Genomic DNA, 13,454 nt, shown 5'->3' on the forward strand with positions numbered 1-13,454 from the left:
AGGAGGGCATGGAGCAGAAAGAGGGGGGAACACACTCTCTTCCCTCCGTCCCGACACCCTGCTTACAATCCCAGCACAACACCCTTTTGACCCATTCAGTGTGTCGGAAGACATCAGACTAACGGTTGTCAGCCTGAAACTAAATATTGCTTCCCACCACCGCTGTGGCAGACGCAAAATCCTTTATAAAACCCCATTAATACACTCTTGCACTAACTTTCTCCATCCAAGGATTCAAGGGTCTCTGTAGCTGCTGTGTAGGCAGAGCTGGTAGGACCTGGCTGTGAGTTTGGACCACAATGGCTGCTTCATATTCAGGGAAACCCAATGAGGTGGAATGGGGTTTTAGCCAGGAAAACAGGTTAACCCTAATTATTCATGCTCTTTTCTAGAGGGGAGGATGGCTAATTCTTAATGTGTTAAGAAAACAAAAAGGGCATGGTGACAAGCCAAAGGTACACGTTGTTGGACAGAATTTCAAATTGTGTTGAATCTACAAACTTTTTTTTCTTCATCATAGGGAAACATGACTTGCAAAGCCAGGAAATCTGTTTGCTGTTTCCGTGTTCTTTGTTATCCGCTCCGAATTTGTTCGTGTTTTTCTATCTTGTAGTTCTAAAGCTGCAGCAGGCGCTCTCTCCAGCAGCAGCGTCGCAGAAAAAGGCAGTGTTTTGAGGGTAGACGGCAAAATTACAGAAACAGTGTGATTCTGCACATCTATACTTCAGATGTATAGAAAGAAAATCAAAGTGGGGAAAGATTAAGGGGGGTGGGAATAAGGACTGGTGTCAAAACACATTTTGTAGTTCCAGTCCAACCATCATCATAATAAAATGTTCTCACAGCTTCTGACACTCTGGTATGTACAGACTAAAATTAGGATATACAGCAGGCTCTGTTTAACATTTGTACTAATATACAGCATACTGTCTGGTGCCTCTCCTATCTCCTCACTACCTAATGACTTGGACATGAGCAGCTCTTTTCCTGATTCTCGATGGCTGTGATTTATTAAAACATTATTTTCCATGTCCTCATCTTGGTATTGCACAGTAACGTTTTGTGTTATTGTTGTTATTATTATTATTATTATTATTATTATTATTATTATTATTATTATTTGTATTTCTTGGCAGACGCCCTTATCCAGGGCAACTTACAACATAAGTGCAAAAATACAGTAAGTACAAAGTGTAAGTGTTCTTTTTAATTATTGTTAGTTTTTCCTTCCCTGTACATTCATAATGCCATTCTGCTGCTGTATGGGAAGTTGCCTTCGATTAAAGCGGCTGCCCAAGAGATAAATTAAGGCAAACACATGGATAACGACAAAGAGAGGCCTCATTTCACCAACCAGCAAGTGGAACAGATGGTCAACAAGGGAGTCTATATAAATATATAGGCTACACTATATATTTTTTTTACCCAATTTCAAATATTCCCACAATATGACGTACAGTAATATTCTCTGAAATATGAATCAGGGTTACTGGTAAATGACATACAGTGGTGGTTCGGCTTGATTTGTTTCCTTTGCCTGAACTCACGACATCAATAGCTCTCAAGGCAGTATGTGGGGAGAGATTATCCCTTAGAGAGCTGTTAATGGAGCCCTATTGCACTGATACAGCACCACTTTGTGTGTGTGTAGCACTGACCCCTACACACAGAAGCAGATTAAATTACTATTCACATGATAGCCAGCATCACTGTCATCTTAATTAATGTTTCCATTACCTTACAATGTAGCATGAAGTGCATTAGATGTTTAAACTCATTTTGTTTCTGCATTTTGTTTATTATTTATTTTTTAACCCTGCACCATAATCCAAATTTCTGCATTCATTCACTTAAACATGAACTGCCTTTAGCAACCGTGGAATGACGAAACAAACACTTTCCTTCCAGAGACAATGTGTTAAAACTGACGCATGGTGCTATGGAACTGCAAGTTATTTATTATAAGTTATTATTTCAATATTAATTATACCATTCCCTGCTGAAATTTGTTATGGCTGTCACAACACACAGACCTAGATCATCTGCTCACTGTACTTTCTACAAACAATGCTGTCAATGTGTTGATTCACTACTCTTACACTTTCTGGAAATGTCCCTACAAGTCCATGTTGAAATAATCCAAAGCATTCTCCAATAATAAGAGTATTTTTCATCCAGGTAGGTCAACTTCCATTGCAATAATATGTGCAAAGAAGGTAGGATTGTTACCATCGAAAGACTTCTGAAATGACAAACGTTTAAGCTATAGTTTCACAATTTCTCTAGTCAAACAGTAAAAAAAAAAAAAAAAAACTTCTCAATTGCTGGTTAAAGATAATTTTCTGGTCTGAATCTTCTGGTTTTGCTCTGACCCTGAGGTATCCCTTTTTAATGCTATATACCAAACATTTCCAGAACAAGGAAGTGTGTGCGTGAGCTATACTCCTTAAATGGACAGTCTTGTTTTCCTGCATTAGTCACAGCAATTCATACACAAAGATTCTTTGCATTTTGTCACGACCATGTATTCTTAACTAAAAACAGACACAATGAAAGCAAACAAAAAAAAAGAGACCAAAAAATGAAACAAATGTTCTACTGTATTCATTTTGAGGATGTGAGGATGCATTTCAACAGTGATAAAATGAAACCTTCAGTAATTTATATATTATGCACTGCAGAAGGTGTGATTATCCTAGTGGGACACATCTGTGTGATGTGATTGTGGTATTTATTTCTCAGTAAACAGGCATTTAAAGAAGTCCATCAACAGTCTTTTCCCCATTATGAATCACATTCAGTCATGACTTGGGAACTAAGCAGGCGTTTGCATATGGATGTTGGTGCTTTTAGACAATTACAATTCTCCACTATCCCAAGAGGTCATGCAAAATCCTTTTTGAGCAATAATAGGTGCAGGTTTGTCCTTGTATTCCCTATGGTACTTTGATTGAGAAAGAAATGAGCTAAATGCAAAATTCACTTTATGTGAGATAAGGACTTAATAGCTACAGATGCCCTGGTTTTGATCTCAAAGACATCACTTATATGACTGCTGCTACTGCTAGACACACAGAGAGCACTCCCACCCAGACACCCCCAGTTCTCAGTGGAAGCTGATTTCCTGTATGGGTGTCATTACAACTTGCCAGTAACCTAGAGAGAACACAAATTATCCCTCAGCCTCACAACAACAAACCAGAAGACCACAAGGTACTGTGAACATGACTCAACTTTCAACTGCTTACCAACTTAAAAAAAAAAACACCACAAAAAAACATTGCACTGCAAAGGCAATTCAAACTGAAAACCATTTCAATGCACCGAGACTCAAGCATGCATTTCCCTGCCTCACTTGCAAATGCCACATGTCAAACACAGTTAACCGTAAAATAATTACTCAATTTCCATCCTCAGCTGGGGACTTGCTAAACTTGGAAAATAATACAATTGCAGATTGTCCTTTTGTAATTTGGTAATTGGGATTTGACCTTTAGAGTTATTGCAGTTCATTTCGAAGACTCACAATTAAGGGTCCCTCCATTATGAATGATTTTTGTCCATTTATTTATGCATTTATATTTAACTGTTGACATTTATGGCCCAATCATTAGACAATACATTTTCTTCCCTTGTGAGGTTACAAAACAAAATCCTTTCCTGTACCAGTAATTGGAATCCTCATACACCAGTTTTAAAAATACAATGTGCCTCTACTGTACAATTATACATCAATTTAGTTACATAAAAAGGGCTTTTGAAAAAGATTGAGAAAAATATATTAATCTATGCAAACTATTTTATTTTTAAACCTCAGTTATAAAGACAGGTAGGGTTTTGTTTTTTATATGAAGGACATACATTTTGTATTAAATGTTGTGTTATTTAGATATGGATCAAAAAGATGACACGGATGAATTAAAAACGGCGTGCCACTTCTGATCTCGTGTTTATTGCCGTGGCAACAGGAAAAGGAAACCCTGAAGATGGAGGGGAGGAAATGCACAAAGTGTTGCTGTCAGGTGAGATCTGGCCGCGAACTGCAGAGAGCAGTGCTCTGAGCTCTTAGGCACGGTGTCAGTGCGCAGTCTGAGGTGCCACTCAGCACTGCTCTTGTAAGACTCGTAAACTACTACTACTGCCTCAACAAAACACTCTCCTGCACACACACACAATTTACACTCAATCTAAAATAAGTGCTGCAATACTAATGGCCAAAATACTGAGGGTTTAATAGAGAAAAACAACTGACTACAGCTTGCAGGCGTGTTCCCCTTTGCTTTGCATGGTAATACGGCAGAAGATTTATCTGTAGATAGTCACTAATCTGAGGATGAGAGATCTTTCCGGCAGATAGAACGCAAAACTGATTTCCCTACAGAGCCGTTTAAAGATTGTTTTGGCCAAAGCAGGGCCGAACCGAGCAGACGTTTCCAGTTGATCTGATTTGTAAGGAGGTGTTTGTTTTGCAAAGACAACGTCCCGCACAAGTGAAATAAAACAGAACGTAATTTGGGGGATTTTCTGAGCGCGCCTCGGGTTATTCTAGTCCCGGCAGGTTGGTATAGACAAGACTTCAAAAGAGGCCTGGTTTACCACTGCAGGGTACTCAAAATGCAGCTGCATGCTGTAATTTAGGGTGACAGTTACTGTTCTACAAATGAAATGAATATTAATTATATTAGAGGTGACAAAAAAACTGCACCTAATTGTAGGACTTCCCCACTTCAATAATGAAGTGTGACAAAATAAATCCTCTTTCACAGCAGACAGCATGCAGAAATACCCTCCATTAAACACTACCACTGGCTTCTACTGATTTAAAAGCTGCTGATTTAAAAGCTTGCATTCTTCCTTGTCTGGTCTGCAATGCTTTTCCAACTCGTTTCCCTACGCACACAGCGGGCAAATATTCCTCCGATAGACCTCATGGAGCGGAAGGAACCGTTCTTTATTGTCACTCACTGAACTGAACTGTCACATTATCATCATTACAACCAACCAGCTTCTGCTGCAAATAAGAATATTGTGATCCAAAGTAGAAAAGCAGCACATCCTTGTGGAACTCGGCAGCCAAGACAAAAAAAACATCACGACTACGCAACAGGTCTAACACTAATGCGGCTGCTTTGAAGAACCAAAACAACACTGCCTTGCCCTTGCCTTGCCCAACGGAGAGACCTTGACCTAACCTATATCCTTTGGCCACTTACTTCTCCCGTCTTGTTTTCCGTTTTCCCTTTTGTGAGGTTAGATCTGCGTCAATTTAAGGCAATGGAGTAGTAGGGGTGGCGAGTTGCTGACAGATTACCGTGGAAACATTAGAGATGAACAGTGCAGAAACGGGCGCTGCAGAGTGAGCTGACAGTAATAATGCAGTGGGAATGGAGAGGGAGGATGGAGAGAGAGTCCCCGTTAGCACTTTGAGGCAAAGCAGTGCTGTAGTTCTACTGTGTGTGTATGTAGGCAGAAACACAGAGGCACTGCATGCTCAGAATGTACAGACTGAACTCGATGGCTGGAGGAGGCAGAGAGTTACTCAATATCGGTGGGCGTGTGTGTTGCCTGATAAATGCGCTGAGGTTACGTGCTCAAAAGGTAGATTGGGTATTTCCTCACTAACATCTGAAAAGGTGTCGACTTTTAAAGGATCGCAGCACTGCCTAAATTATGAATAATTTTCAACCACTGCCGAATCACACGAGGGGACAAATTTGTTGTGGCTTCTAGTGGCCTTTTGAAGAAACCACCTCCTAGTGTTGTGACTGTAGTAGTAATGTAGTAGGGTGGTGAAAGCATCGATGGTAAAGAATCGGAGGTGGCATGCTTAGCTGTAACTTAATTATACAATCTCTGGGAAATGCCCCACAAGTAGGAAGCTAATCATCAAAAAACAATAGCTATTTTCATAACCATTACAGTTAACAGATATGAATCTACACTGGCAGATATTACACTTCCTTCATATGTAATGTGATCAAGTTGTTACTAGTGATCTGAACTCAGTTATCTGTTCTAAGCGGTTTTTGATCTGAAAGGGAAGGAGGTTTGTTATTAGGACTGAGGAACAGGAAAAGGAGGATGAATCAAGTATGTTCCCACAAAGGAGAGTGGCCGTGCAGCCCAGAGATCCCCCTACCTGTTTCTGTGTTGCAGTGGCCATGTGTATCTGGCAGAATTTCACCGCTTGATCCAAAGCTGCATCTTCATCGACCTGCCAGGGGAGATAAATAAAAGATTAAGAGCTCTGTGCTGTGATATTAATATTTGGACCCTTGTGATGCACAGGATTATAATGCATTAGACATCTTTAAGCAACACAGCACCACACTGGAATCTTAATTGGGTCACATAAACTGTAAGTGAGAACATGACTCCTACAGTGGAAGATTTTCTTACATTTAGTAACAGCTGCATCCAAATTGCCAGTTGCATTGTATTTTTCATGGGTGGCAAACACATTTTAATAGTAGGTGTGGGGGAAGGGGGTCATTTTCCCCTTCTAGAACCAATCAATATATTATTTTATCTTATCAAAGAACATGTATAGCAGTTCCCCTGCATGCACTTTAATATACCTTTTCAATTATAAAATGGCCACAAGGAAACCCAATTATTTGGCCTAGGAATATGCTCTCTATGACAGGACTGAATTATGCTGTATTCCAATGCAGCACCTTGTTAATTTGACTAGTAACCAAGAGAGAGCAGCTTACTGCGGCAACTCCGACACCTGATAAAAAAATAAAAATGAACCCACAATGACATACAGGAACATAACAGCATGTAAAAGATTTTTCATTTCGGGAACACCAGATGTGCATATTGGAACTCTGTAATCCCTTAGGCACAAAGTCTCAATCAATCAATCAATCAATCAATCAATCAATCAATAAATAGGAAAACACTGACAGGAGGTTGTAAAAACTTGAGTTTTTATTGAAACGCAGATTTTCGAACGCTCTGCAATCTACGTCTTGAGTTATCGTGCACCAGACACATCTAGATCTACTACACCACTGAACATGGTGATTAATGCACCTCTACAGAGAAGCCCACAATTAAAGAAATCTGCTCAGAAGATGATGTGCATAATAACAGGAGAAAAATGCTGTTTCAATAGTATTTGAAACTCGCTAGAGAAAATAAGTTACTTATCACAAGAAAATGGTTTCCTTGCACAAAGAGGAGTTCAAAGAAAAACTATTTGTGTGTCCAGCCACCACTGTCGTGATTCACTTTGTTTTCCTCCTGGGTTGCAGTTTCCCTGCTTGTGTGGGTTACAGTGGTTTTCAACCCATGCAGCAGGGACAAGCCACATCAAATACCTTTCATACATAGATAAACAATTAAACAGAATTTCATGAGCTGTGGTGCTCGCTTTTACAATTAACTTGACACGCAACCTTCGTAAAGAGAAAAGTTAGCAATTCTTCCCAGAACGCTATTAATGGTTTCTAAGGACAAGAGGAGTTGCAAGGGAAAATAGTTTTGATTATGACTTCAATCCGCTGAAAAAAGTAACGCATAAACCCGTGGTGATCAAGAGCTTCTCACACTGGCAGGAAACGACGAGTAGTTGGCTATGGGTAGTCTAATCATACAGTCTACCTCTTATAGACGCGCTCAGCCACCTGCCAATTAAATTAGCACTCTATGTTTTAGGTGGAGTTCACACTTGCTCTCCCCCTACCAGACACACTTTTGGGACCTATCCTGTTTTTCAAACTCTGGGCTGCCTCTGCTCTTCCCAGTGCACTTGCCAACCCAAACCCAAACATTTTAGATCTGTGAAACAATCCACTTTTAAGGAGCCAGAGCAAAATGTTATCCCTCTATGATAACCTTGACCAAAAATATTTAATCCCTAAGAAGGATTTTATTTTTCTAATAGTTTTTAATATTTCTCCCAAATGTTCCACATTCATTAGAAGTGCTCTAAGGTCAACAAAACACTGCATTAGAGACCATAGCAAAATCTTACATTTAACAGATGATTGTATGAGATTTCACTGGTGTATTTTGCATCTCTGTAGCATTCTGTTTGTTTGTTTGTTTGATCCTACAATATTTAACTTTAGCATGGTGTAACTTTGCATTTCCTTGTTGACTAGGAGGCACCTTGGACAAAGGCATCACACAAATAAATATCAAACCGATTCCCAGTCACTGCACAGACAGGAGCTCAAGAACAGAATACACAACCTGGAAATGTGCAGGAATATATAAATCCCTCTAGGCACAATGAAACAGTCTCCCCTCCAGCTGCCTTCTCCCGCTGCGTTTCTAAAGGTACTCACACTGCAGACACACCAAAGCAACACCCTGTGGCATATCCCCACAGTGCATTAATCCGCTCACAGTCACAGCACCAGGACCCAGAGCACTACTCTCTAAGGGAACAGTCTGGAGCACTGCAGTGATGTTCAACTTATTATGTTTGCTACACCTTTGCAATATGGTACAACAATTCTTAATGATCTGCAGAGAGTAAGTACACATCTACAGACATGGACTGTCCTGAGAGGAAGGCCACACTGTCTGGGTACTTCAAGGTTTCAGAGGACATGTTTGAGTTAAAATGTGAATTTTTGATGCAATTTGATAAGCACAAAGAATAAGGGGAGACTAACTGTTGTGGAAATAATGAACGTAACGCAATGCTACTCTGACACGAGGACTCCCTGTGCACAGTTGTGCAGTTTTCAGTCCAGAGGATTGCAATGAGGTCATCAGTGCCCGGAAGCTGTGGAGGCCCTGTGCTGGAGGCTGCAGCTCGATGCACATCACTCAGAGCTGTCACTGCCACTTCAGATCTGCATGTCTCCTACATTTCTCAGCTGACCTGAGAGCTGGGAGAGGCTGATAAGCACAGGACTTCTGAGTCGAGCTGCAGCAGCCTGCCATCCAGTTCCCGGGCAAACAGGGCACCCTTTCTCTCCAGGACTGCCATTTGTTTATCTCTGTAAACAAGCAGGCATGCCTCCTGCCCCCCCCCACTCCCCATGTAGCATAGATCAGCTGATTCTGGCTTCACTCCAAAGCAACTCTACTGTTTTAATGCTTTCTCTGACTATGATGATCAAACACTGTTTAAAAGAATAAATACAAAATAAAAATGTGTTCAGCCTCATCTACCAGGCAGCTCCTCTTCCCAGAATCTAGAACATAATTGTAACATGCTGCCAAAATAACACACACACACACAGAAAAAAAAATACATAAACATCTTATCCAAAAGCAGTAAACTAGAAACCAGAAAACCTGCCTAGTTCCAGACTATCACAATCATTTCTGTCTCTGTTCTGTCATATACTTGTCAGGACATGCGATGTGCACTACAGTGCTGTGCAGAGTAATGCTGCACACAGGGAACACCCATCACAAATCACACACACTGAAAGGTGACACCGCGGCTCCCCTGTCACAATGGATTAAGTGATAAAAATCTTTAGAACAATGATCGAGATATGCTGAAAAACACTGTTAACAGCAATATGCATTGATGGAAGAAGGTAAACTTGGAAAATAAAAATAAAACGTTTATATATATATATATATATATATATATATATATATATATATATATATATATATATATATATATATATATATTATTGCAAACTACTAAAGCATAGGGGTATAATTTTTTGGTTTAAATTGAAAATACTGGTCTTCCAATATATTTGAACATGTTGTGAATGCTTCTATGGGATACACTAATAAATTAAAATTGTATTTTAGTATTTTTTTTAACCAGAAGAGTTTCAGTAAACAGTGTGCTACAGTGAACAGCATAACTAACCTATTTCTGACCCGCCCCTCCACACACGCACTTTTCACTTTCATTTCCAAACAGCAGAGGAAAATGGTAATTAAATAAATTGGCCACCTAGGGTTTAATGAGATGGTTTTGTCAATTGCCAGATCAAAAAGGACTGGCTGAATGTGGCAGGACAAACGAAAGCCCTGCTCAGATCGGCAGCCGCTCTCTCACACTGCAGATGCTCTGTGTGGTATTGACCATGCCATGTGCCGTTACATAATCCCAAATATTACCTCCTCAACCATTGATCACTGTACTGCACACATTAATAGCAAATACAGACATGGTAAAAATAAAGGTTTAAGGATTGGTGCATTATGTTTCCCTGGGACTAATACAATTAGGTTGCAACCAGTTCAGCTGGATAAGTCCCTTCATCGTCAGCTCTGCTGTTCATGTTCCACTTGGTGTTATTTAATATGATTTGTTCAAATGTCTAAAACATGCCTCAGTGTTATTCCCGTCTTAAAATAAACTTAAGAAAATGAGTGAGAGATCCCGTGACCTTTATTAAGGGTCCAAATTCAGTATATTGATATAGACTTCCTGTTTTTAAGTGGGGCGGCAATGCAGATTTACTATTTAAAAAACAAAAAGGTTGAGGAAACAGATTATAGAACTGAAGGTTTCTGGGGTTTCCCCTTAGAAGAAGAAAAGAAAAATCATGTTCATCTTAAGGTCACAATACACAAATATATTAGTTAAATAATATATCAAGTAATCAATCAGTGATATATCTGTTCCAAAACCATACACTAAAATGGGGTAATAAAATAAGGCTCAACAGCAATAATGAGTATGGGCTGATAAACGAGTGAAGTAATTTGGCTGGGGTTTCCCCACTTTGTCTTTCTACAACAGCACAGGCCTACTATGAGCCGGGGTTTCACATACCATCAATGAATAAAAGAAGCGCAATCAGGAACACCTACAAGTTCACTACAGTCAAGACATCATCTCAATCATGTTCACAGCATGGAAAAAAATCATGTATCTGATATTGAAACTTCTTTCCATAACAAAGCATTGTGGGAAAATTCTTCTATGGTAGTATAATAAACTAGAATGTCTTGACTGAATAAAAAAAAAAAAAAAAAACTATTACACAAAGATAAAATCTGCCAATACCAGATTGTTAGCCAAGACTTTCAACCTTCAAATGATAAATAAGAAAATTACCTGTTTAATTAACATGTATGTCTCTGACATGATCTTCTCGATCCGGCCCAGGTCGTAAGTCATGATTTTTTGCCCCTGCTGCCAGACTCGGTAAGCGTCCAACAGAAGTGTTTTCCCAGACTCGGCATCCTCGAGCAATTTCCTTTTCCTGCTGTGTCTGCGCACAATGCCAGCCTCTGTCCCACTAGCGGACACCTGTCCCTTGGCCGCGGAGGCCTGTTGTAGTTGCTGTAGCTGTAGCAGTTGCTGCTTGGAGCTGATGCTGAGCTCCTCCAGGGACAGCTCGGGGTCCCTGCTGCTGCTCTCGGGGGCTTTCCGCTCCGGATCCTGGGTGGCTTTTGGAAAGTCCGTTTCCAGGGATTTCGAGGCAGGGTCCATCCTGCCAGCGCTACCCCACTGCCCGGCGTCCAGCTCCATAGGTTCGTCAGCCCCGGGTCTGGCCGCCTCTCCCCCTGACACCTCCCTCCTCTCCGGTTTGTCCCCCTGCTGCTCTGCGGTGTCCATGCCCTGCGCAGACGGCCCCTGGGGGAGCTCTCGGGGCCCACTGTCGGAGCTCTGTGGGCTGGCTCCCTCCGTCAGCCCCGGCTTCTTGGGCAGCCCCCGCTTGCTGTCCTCCGCACTGGGCTTCTTGGAAACGTCCGTCGTCATCTCCCCCATCAAAGGTGCGGACACTTTGGAAGGTGGCTGTTCTGACACCTTGCAAGACACACAGGTCAAAGGTGTTAGCTTTAAAGATCCAGTTTTAATTTCCAAATATATATATTACAGAGAGAGATGCAGAATATGACAAGAAATAAAAACTACAATCGTGGAGATGCAGCTACAGTAATGCCATCTCTCTGTGGTGATGACCTGTACCTCACGTGTTAAAGTGTGGTGTTTGATACGAGTGTTTTTTACCCCAGTGAGTTTGTTCAGAGTGTCCTCCAGAACATTCACAGTAAGGAAAAAGGCTTTCTTGGCGAGAACTTGACGATCCACATCCCGCAAATATTTCCTACAAGGAGAGAGAACAGGGATTCAGTCAGGGTGGCCAACACTTCAGAAGACTTGATTAATCACCTCCCACCAGCCGCAAACATTCCAGTAAATCGAGATTGGATTATTAAGGTGATGTGTTGAATCCATAGAGCCACCACAGAGTACACATCCTGTAAGGTTAGTCATTATGCTGCTCTGCTCACTTGTTAAGAGTCATGCGAGAAGAAAGCAGATGTATTGATTTGCTGTTTTCCCCCTCGTGTTCAGCTGATTCTAGACTGCCAGTAAGTGAGTGCATTAATATTAATAGTGAACATCAAAACAATACACACATACAGGAACAAAATGATACAGATGGTGTGACTCTTGCTGGAGCCTGGCTTCTAACTCATTAGATATTTAAATAAAATCTAATTAAAAATGTTGAATTAATGTGCAGATTATAAATATATGATCCTTTCCTCCCGTAAAGATCCATTCCATTAAAAGACATTTTAATTTTAAGTTTTTTTGGACACATCTAGATGGCACCCATAGATACTTTGATTGCTCTGCTTTTCTGTTATCATCACCAGAACAATCCTATGGGATATCAGATCAAAACAAACCCCTTTATTGAACTCATAATTCGATTATATGCTACTTGTTTAAGCCTAGTGTATCGTGACCCTTCACCTCCTTTACTTTAGCTGCTGTAGCTTGCAGTGTATTTTTATGAACAAAATAAGTTTCTGAATGCAGGCTGCCTTGGTTACAGACAGCAGCTAAATGCAGAAACCATAATAACAGCAATAGTAATAATTATATCTCCAACCACTGTGCTGATGCAGGTCCCTCGCTTTGCCTGACAGAGTTTGAGACAGACTCACTTTCCCTGGTCCGGAGTCCTCTGGAGCATGAAAGAGACTTTCAGCAGAGTATCGTGATCCTTGAGCTGAGACAGCACCTCCAGTAAGAGAACAATGGAGCGGTTCATATGAGATGCAAAACTGCCTGGGCGATCGATTTCATCCACTGGAATTCGCCAGATTCCCTAAAGCAACACAAAGAAAAGAAAAAGAAAAGAAAAAACATTATAAAGTTGAAGAATACACCAATTAAGTTAAACAGACATTCCCTAAAACTACTTTGTAGTTGGCCAGAGTCTGATTTACCACCAGATTAAATTTAAGATTTGAAAAATGTTACACATCACTGATTTTCCACTGACCCTTGCAATAGCCAAGAGAGCTATGGTGGTATTTTCATTGCAGATTTGCTTTGAGAGATTACATTAAGACCTCTAGTTCTATAAGGCAACGGAAGGGGAAGGGACTTTTTTTTTTTTTTTTTTTAAGAGCACCCTATAGAATCAGAATCGATCGAGTACAGACTACTGATCAGATAGTTAAGCCAGAAACCGACCTGCATGTAAATGTTCCTGCAATTCAGATTTCAAAATATGAACTAGAGCATTAACATCAGTTTA

The 13,454-nt window shown here is 40.6% G+C and overlaps 1 protein-coding gene across 7 annotated transcripts in view; it reads right to left on the reverse strand.

Annotated features, from left to right (window-relative positions):
- Positions 1 to 13,454, reverse strand: part of cabin1 (calcineurin binding protein 1) — an 86,426-nt gene that overhangs the window by 11,668 nt on the left and 61,304 nt on the right. For all 7 annotated transcript variants that reach the window (XM_066690005.1, XM_066690007.1, XM_066690003.1 and 4 more), the window contains 4 exons: positions 12,856 to 13,019; positions 11,906 to 12,002; positions 11,006 to 11,701; positions 6,140 to 6,214 (listed from right to left, as the gene is read on the reverse strand). In XM_066690005.1, the coding sequence (XP_066546102.1) occupies positions 6,140 to 6,214; positions 11,006 to 11,701; positions 11,906 to 12,002; positions 12,856 to 13,019 (1,032 nt within the window). The remainder of the gene's footprint in view (positions 1 to 6,139; positions 6,215 to 11,005; positions 11,702 to 11,905; positions 12,003 to 12,855; positions 13,020 to 13,454) is intronic.

The sequence above is a fragment of the Amia ocellicauda genome, chromosome 17, assembly GCF_036373705.1.
Source record: "Amia ocellicauda isolate fAmiCal2 chromosome 17, fAmiCal2.hap1, whole genome shotgun sequence".
Classification (NCBI taxonomy): Eukaryota; Metazoa; Chordata; class Actinopteri; order Amiiformes; family Amiidae; genus Amia; species Amia ocellicauda.